The 7,611-nt window shown below is 41.5% G+C and overlaps 1 protein-coding gene across 1 annotated transcript; it reads right to left on the bottom strand.

Moving 5' to 3' along the window:
* Nucleotides 1–6,662: 6,662 nt before the first annotated feature.
* LOC149402646 (uncharacterized) lies at nucleotides 6,663–7,356 on the bottom strand. The gene is made up of 2 exons (XM_089610127.1): nucleotides 7,163–7,356; nucleotides 6,663–7,081 (listed from the first exon to the last, which is right to left on the bottom strand). Exons 1-2 carry the CDS (start codon nucleotides 7,271–7,273, stop codon nucleotides 6,701–6,703), a joined length of 492 nt encoding a protein of 163 aa, XP_089466253.1. The 5' UTR covers nucleotides 7,274–7,356; the 3' UTR covers nucleotides 6,663–6,700.
* Nucleotides 7,357–7,611: the final 255 nt, after the last annotated feature.

Raw genomic sequence — 7,611 nt, 5'->3', positions numbered from 1 at the left:
TCGAGTGCTCGATCAATGTTGGGTGGTTGCTGCCCCAAGATGATCGCGGTCTCACGTCGGGCGTTGAGCTTTTCTCTCAAGTCGAACTCGGGACCCTCTCTTTGAGAGTTGAGGCGGTCTCTCAAGTCTCCGGAGGCCGTCCCTATCACCCTTGTTACGGGCGCATCATTCAGGCGACGCCTTTGGCGGAGGCCGAGACCATCGACGTTGTCACCTTCACAAGGGTTTTGGACGCGGATGGTGAGCTTGGAGCGTCCCTTTCGGGACCTCGAGGTCGAGCGTCCTCGGGCATTGTGCGAGCTTTGATGCCTTGACGTGGTCGCCCGAGGGTGTTCCCTCGAGGGCGCGTGTGCGTGCTCACTAGAAAGTTGACGTTTTGACGCGGCCGCCCGAGGGTGTCCCCTTGGAGGCGTGCGCGCGTGTCCACTTTCGTGAACAGCGCGGTCGAGGTTGGTCTCGTGGTTGATGTCATCGACATTGTTGGAGTCGAGGAGGTCGGCGATGAGCGCGCCGGTGACGCCGGGGCGGTCTAGGAGCTCGGCGAGCCTTCGAGCCGTGTCCTCTCGGACTGCGGCCTCGGGGTCATTCGCCGGGTCTCGGGGCTGGCTCTCGTTATCACGAGGTTGCCCTTCGAGACGGTGCGCAGAGCCTTGGAGGTCGCGCCTCGAGCTAGTCGCTCGGGCGCCCACGGAGGTGGCGGGGCTACGACTCATCTCTCGAGAGTCGTAGAAGTGAGAAGAAGACTGGTAGAGGGGATGTGTTGCCAAGGTCGAGAGAGCCCCTCCTTCTAGCGCCAAAATGTTGTCGCTGTTTTTCGGACAACTATTTAGGAGCCAAAGACGTTTAGACCCAAGGCCGGACCAAGTGGTCTCGTCTTGACTCGAGCGTGTCGGACTTGGTATCCCAAGTCATCCCTTAGCTGTGGATGCCCCTTGAGTTCGTCAGAGTACCTGAAAAGGAGTAGAGAACACGTGAACTACAAAGGGGAAATAGGGGGGGTGCCCCTGTTTACCTCTCCGACGCTCAACATTAGTGTGATTGAGGTGGAGTATAGAGGTTTTAGGGGTGTTTAGAGGCCAAAGCTTGAGAGAAACGAGTGAGGTACGAGTTCGGCAGCGTTTCAGTGCTCAAGAATGGATTACCTGGGTCGAGGGAAGGACCCTTGTATTTATAGGCAACCAAGGGGTGGTTTGAAGACCCCTTGGCCGAGTGAGAATGTTTGGGTCGGCCTTGGAGGAGGCTGGGTCGGCCAATGGCCGAGTGAACATGGTGGTGAGGTTCACTCGGCCATTGGCCGAGTGAAGGTCTTGGGCCGGCTGAGGTTCATTCTGCCATTGGCCGAGTGAACTGCTGGAAGGTTCACTCGGCCATTGGCCGAGTGAACTGCTGTAAGGTTCACTCGGCCAATGGCCGAGTGAACTGCCTTGGCGGCTGGAAGGTTCACTCGGCCATTGGCCGAGTGAACTGCTGGAAGGTTCACTCGGCCAATGGCCGAGTGAACTGCCTTGGTGGCTGAGGGGTTCACTCGGCCATTGGCCGAGTGAACTGCTGGAAGGTTCACTCGGCCAATGGCCGAGTGAACTGCCTTGGTGGCTGAGGGGTTCACTCGGCCATTGGCCGAGTGAACTGCCTTGGTGGCTGAGGGGTTCACTCGGCCATTGGCCGAGTGAACTGTCCAATGGCCGAGTGAGCCATTTGACCCAGCCAATGGCCGGGTGAGCCATTGACTCGGCCCATGGCTGGGTTTTGACTTGGCCATTGGTTTGGGCCGGCTCCTGGTTGAGTCAGGGTTTCGCCGCCCAAGATCTCGTAGCAGCCATGTGGGTCGAAGAGATGCCCTTGTTCCCGTTGGCCCTAGACGAGCCAACAACACTAAGCATCGTTGCTTTTGTCGGAATTGGTCTAGGGTTAAGAAAAGATTTAACGCTTCGAGCAAACTGCAGAAAATAAAAAATTCCTTTTAAACAAGTAAAACAATTTTACTAACCTAGACAAAGAGCAAGCACATGTTATAATGAAAACTATCTAAAAGCGATTACACGTTTACTAACCTTTATGAAGCTTGAACGTTGAGAAGCCTTAGGAAGGTACGTTTGTTTCCCCATGCAGCTCGTCTTTCTTCGTTCTTCGGGAACTAGAGTAACCACAAAATTTTCTATCACATAAATCACTCGAGATAAGAAGGAATTAGTGTGGGCACTTTTAAACACGACGACTCAAGAACAAGTCTTAGAGTCGAAGAGCTAAAGTAAACACTAGGTCAAATGTGAACCTAGGTGCCAAAACAAAAACAAAAAAAAAAGAGTTCTAGAGAGAGAGAAGGGGCGGCCACAATTTCTAGAGAGAGAGGCTCTCAATCTCTAACTTATGTGGAATGAGAAAACAAAGAGAATGAGGGCTCTATTTATAGGAGAGAAATTACCTTAAACAAGGTAGTTTCCTCTTCTATAGAATACCACATATTCATGAGCAAAATTTTCCCTCCTTCTCATTAAGTCACACGGCCAACATGGCTTCTAGAAGCCTTGGATTTGTTTCTTCTTTTGTTTTCTCTCTTGCTTCGCTGCCCACCTTGTTTTCCTTATAGAGGAAATTTGTTTCCGCTTTTTCTTTTGGCAAGTATCTTCATACATCAATGCACAAAATAATCTCCCTTTTCTCTCTTGTTTGGACGGCTAACATGCATATATAAGGAGCTTCTAGATGTTTCTTCATTTGTTCATGACAACATAAGAAAGGCCCATTACGAATTTTCAAGTAAATTTCCATGAAATGAAATTAATCCTCAAGACCCAAATAATTAAACTTGGCCGAGTGATATTTTTCATCATATTACAATGTTAAAAAAATTCATTGACATTCATTTCGTCCTATGTTCAAAAAGACAAATTACTCTTATGACAATTTTCGTAAAACTTGTCTAGTTCTTGTTTTGACTTAGCTTTTAGTTTAACTAATCCTACTCGACATAATTTGTGACAGTGATCTCATATATCCAAATGAAGAAATCTTGAGCTAACATACTTGGACTCAAAATTTCACAAACCTTTTTCCATAAGTTTAGCTTAATGTCAACTGAATCCACTAAAGAGTTGACATTGAGAATCTCTCAGTTCAAATGAATTTGTTTTCTAATCGAGAATTCTACTTAAATGTGATGAGTGGATCAACTGAATATTATCTATATTTACCCTTCATGAATATGATAATCTAGTCGAGATTTTCAAAATTACCATTTTACCCATCTAGCTATTATTTCCTCAACTCCTTTCTCGCTTGTGAATAAGTTAGAAACAATGTAAATCCCGACTAGCTGATGATATTCATGAAGGGTAAACATAGATAATATTCAGTGGATCCACTCATTACAATTAGGTTGAATTCTTGAGTAGATAATAAATTCATTTGAACCGAGAGATTTTCAGTTTCGACTCTTTAGTGGAGTTAGTTTACATTAAGCTAAACTTGAAAAAGGTTTGTGAACTTTTGAGTCCAAGTATTTAGCTCAAGCTTTGTTCATTTGGATTCATGAGGTCACAGTCACAAATCATATCAAGTAGGAATAGTTAAACTAGAAGCTAAGTCAAAACAAGAACGAGACAAGTTTTACGAAAATTGTCAAAAGGGTTTTTTTTTTTTGTCTTTTGGACATAGGATGAAATGAATGTCAATAAATTTGGCTCATGAATATGTGATATTCTATAGATGAGGAGACTACCTTATTGAAGGTAATCCCTCCCCTATAAATAGAGGCCTCATTCTTCACATTTCATTCATTAAAAGTTTTAGAGATTGAGAGCATCTCTCTCTAGACTTGGCCGAGCATCTCATCAAAAAACTTATTGACATTCATTTCATCCTATGTCCAAAAAGACAAAAAAAAAAAAACCCTTTTGACAATTTTCGTAAAACTTGTCTCGTTCTTGTTTTGACTTAGCTTCTAGTTTAACTATTCCTACTTGATATGATTTGTGACACTGACCTCATGGATCCAAATGAACAAAGCTTGAGCTAAATACTTGGACTAAAAAGTTCACAAACTTTTTCCAAGTTTAGCTTAATGTCAACTGACTCCACTAAAGAGTTGACACTGAAAATCTCTCGGTTCAAATTAATATATTTTCTACTCACGAATTCAACCTAATTGTAATGAATGGATCCACTGAATATTATCTATGTTTACCCTTCATGAATATCATCAGCAACTCGAGATTTACAAAATTACAAGTTTACCCTTCTAGCTGTTATTTCCTTAACTCCTTTGTCGCCTATGAATAAGTTAGAAACAATGTATTGACGAGGAGCTAACAAGTCACATTGTTTCATCCAAAAGAGTCAAGACTCAATTTGGACACTGGCCAGTTCATTTATTCACATTCCAAGGAACAAAGCATGAGGTGATATACATTGCATTTCAGCAATCTTGTACATGAATTCCATATCTATGAGAACTTCACAAAGTTACTCATGACATCTTCACAACTTAGTACTTCATCAATAGGTCATGTTCAGAATCACATAGTGAGTCCTATTTCTGACTTTCTCAAATGAGAATACGTAAGGTGTGAAATGGCATGTCTCATTTCAGGATTAAGGTAAGCACGATGCAATTCATATGTAGTGACTTCGAGACGCAAGATGTTAAATGGTTTGTTCTTATTTTATCTCTAGAAGTGCATTGGTCAATTCAGTACCTTCATAAGATACCTAGAAGAACTATAGAGTCTCCAACTCTCAATGCCCCATAACCAGACATCATAGATTCTCCTAACAATCGTACTGAGGTCAATAGTCCTTTGACCCTTAGACTGCGAATATATCGTTTTAAGAAAACTACGAAGAGTTTGTTCATGAAAATCTACATTTGTCTCTTCGTAAGTTGTTAAGTTTGTTTATGGACTAAAGACTAATGTTTTATCATAAAGCTTCAAACAGACAAGGAAGAATGAATGAACGTTTCAACTTTTTATTAATGAATAAGAAATTACAAGCAAGAGTCTTCGTGAGACTTTATTACATCAAATGTGCAAAAGTAAAGGCTACAACTATTCTTGTGGGCACCATTGACAACATCTTGGCCATGTGACTCTAAAGAAAGGAGAGCAAATTTTGTTCATGAATATGTGATATTCTATAGAAGAGGAAACTACCTTATTGAAGGTAATCTCTCCCCTATAAATAGACGCCTCATTCTCATTGTTTATTCATCCCAAGTTTTAGAGATTGAGAGCTTCTCTCTCTACCTTGGCCGACTTCTCCTCTCTCTCTCTCTAGTTTTCTTTCGTTTTTGTTTTGGCACCTAGGTCCTCTTTTGACCTAGTATTTTTAGCTCTTCGACTTTGAGACTTGTTCTCGAGTTGTCGTGTTTAAAAGTTCCCACTCACTAATTCCTTTTCTCTCGAGTGGTTTTAGTGATAGAAACTATCGTGGTTGCTCGAGTTGTCGAGGAAAAAAGAGAGACGTGCTGCGAGGGGAGACAAACGTTTCAACCTTCCGAAATTTTTCCCCAAATTTTTACTTGAGATTGAGATTTGAGAATTAGGGATTTCTTTCTCTCTTGTTGAATTTACCCTGCGTGTCTACAGGTTTTTTTTTTTATGTAGCCCTTTGATCTAATCTAAGTACTCTTTCTTCACTTATCGCAATTGTCTCATCGTTCCGCTGAGTTAATTTGAGCAAGCAATTAGTTAGGTTAGTAGGTATTTGATTTTATTTGAGTTTGACTGGAAGCAGGAAGAGTCCGTGTATGATATTGATACCGCTGAGTTTGATAATTGATCCCCTGGTTTGATTTTCCGCGGAGTTTGATTCACTGGTTTGATTTTCCGCTGAGTTTGAGCAAGCAATTAGAATTAGGTATTTGAGGTTGAGTTTAATCGGTAAACTTCGGTATATATTCGTTTGAGAAAATTGGTAAACTTCGTTTGAGTTTTTATATTCGTATGTGGGAGTAAATTGTATCCAGGAATGCAATTGGCTAGTTTTTATATTCCGCTGAGTTAATTTGAGCAAGCAATTAGTTAGGTTAGTAGGTATTTGATTTTATTTGAGTTTGACTGGAAGCAGGAAGAGTCCGTGTATGATATTGATACCGCTGAGTTTGATAATTGATCCCCTGGTTTGATTTTCCGCGGAGTTTGATTCACTGGTTTGATTTTCCGCTGAGTTTGAGCAAGCAATTAGAATTAGGTATTTGAGGTTGAGTTTAATCGGTAAACTTCGGTATATATTCGTTTGAGAAAATTGGTAAACTTCGTTTGAGTTTTTATATTCGTATGTGGGAGTAAATTGTATCCAGGAATGCAATTGGCTACAGGACGGCTGTAATGCAAGTCTCTAATATTAATACAAGTTTATGATATTAATACAAGTCATACAGGGAGCAAATTGGGAGTTTGAACATACCAAGCAACTTTTTTTTATGTTTTTTGTGTGTGAGCATCAGGTATTTGGCTGTAATGCAAGTCTCTAATATTAATACACACTGTAAATATCAAGCAATAGTTATGCTTTTTGCGTGTGAGCATATTTGGCTACAACAATTAATTTGGCTGTAATCAAAAGGCCCCAAAATTTTTATTCGCCCAGGGCCCCGGATGAGATCGGGCCGGCCATGTATATATATATATATATATATATATATATATATATATATATATATATATATATAAAACCACGAAAACAAGTCTCTCCTTCTCTTTTATTCGTCGTCTCTCTGGCCACTCACACGTAAACCTGGCATTTCGAGCTGAGGAAGATCGGGAATCCTGATCGGCGGTGGCGGAGGAGGAATTACGCTGGTGAAGGAATCGCCGGAGAGAGGGCGTTTGAAGATGTTAGTGAACAAACCGCCGATGCTCCGAAAAGGGTGAGCTAAACCGTCGCTAACTCCTTTGATTTTGAGAATGAGAGAGACTTCAGAGACTTGCCAACCAACGATCAAAACAATCACCGCTGAGAGAAGGCAGTGAGTTATTGTGTTTTGCTGCTTCACCTTCTTCACCTCTTTCGCCATCTCATCTTTCTCGATGACGTCACCACTCGTTTTCGGGTCTGGTTTTCCTTCTTTCAAAGACTCCACCTGTAATTTTATATGATATGGGTGTTAAAGCGGCGATCTAAAGTGGTCTTGAATGTGAGCAAGAGAGAACTAATTGCATACCTGAGAGAGCAATCTGGAGAGCAAGAGATGGTCGTCCTCGTCTTTATTCTCTTTAATTACTCTTTTGATTGCCACGTTGAGAAGCTCTATCTTCTGATTATCATAATCCATTGTGGATGCTTCTAAATCTAATGATTGTTTTGGCTTCGGTTTTGTTAAGTTTTTTTTTTTTTTTTCTTACGTGCCGTGGCAAATCCCGGGTGACTATAAATTCAAATGATCTTTTGGATGACATGTGTTATCATAGGCTTCTGACACGTGGAGTTTTGTAGATCGTGGCATTACACGAGTGACCTTGAACTCTGGATCTCGTTTCCCTTTCCTTATTAGGACTAGTTGAATAAACGCGAGATGCGCGAGTCAACAAAATTATTATTGTTATCTTAAAAAAAAGTGGGAAATAAAAATAAAGAAAATAAAATAAATTGAAGACATTTAATTTTATTAAA

Source organism: Urtica dioica, chromosome 3 (assembly GCF_054948205.1).
Source record: "Urtica dioica subsp. dioica isolate 48M chromosome 3, U.dioica_male_clone48M_v1_H2, whole genome shotgun sequence".
Lineage (NCBI taxonomy): Eukaryota > Viridiplantae > Streptophyta > Magnoliopsida > Rosales > Urticaceae > Urtica > Urtica dioica.
This window is presented reverse-complemented; position numbering and strand designations above follow the sequence as displayed.

Bases quoted from the DNA above. Each gene is read 5' to 3' on its own strand.
- LOC149402646 (XM_089610127.1), bottom strand. From the start codon at position 7,273: ATGGATTATGATAATCAGAAGATAGAGCTTCTCAACGTGGCAATCAAA. The intron at 7,082-7,162 runs GTATGCAATTAG...ATAAAATTACAG, and splicing joins TCTCCAGATTGCTCTCTCAG to GTGGAGTCTTTGAAAGAAGG.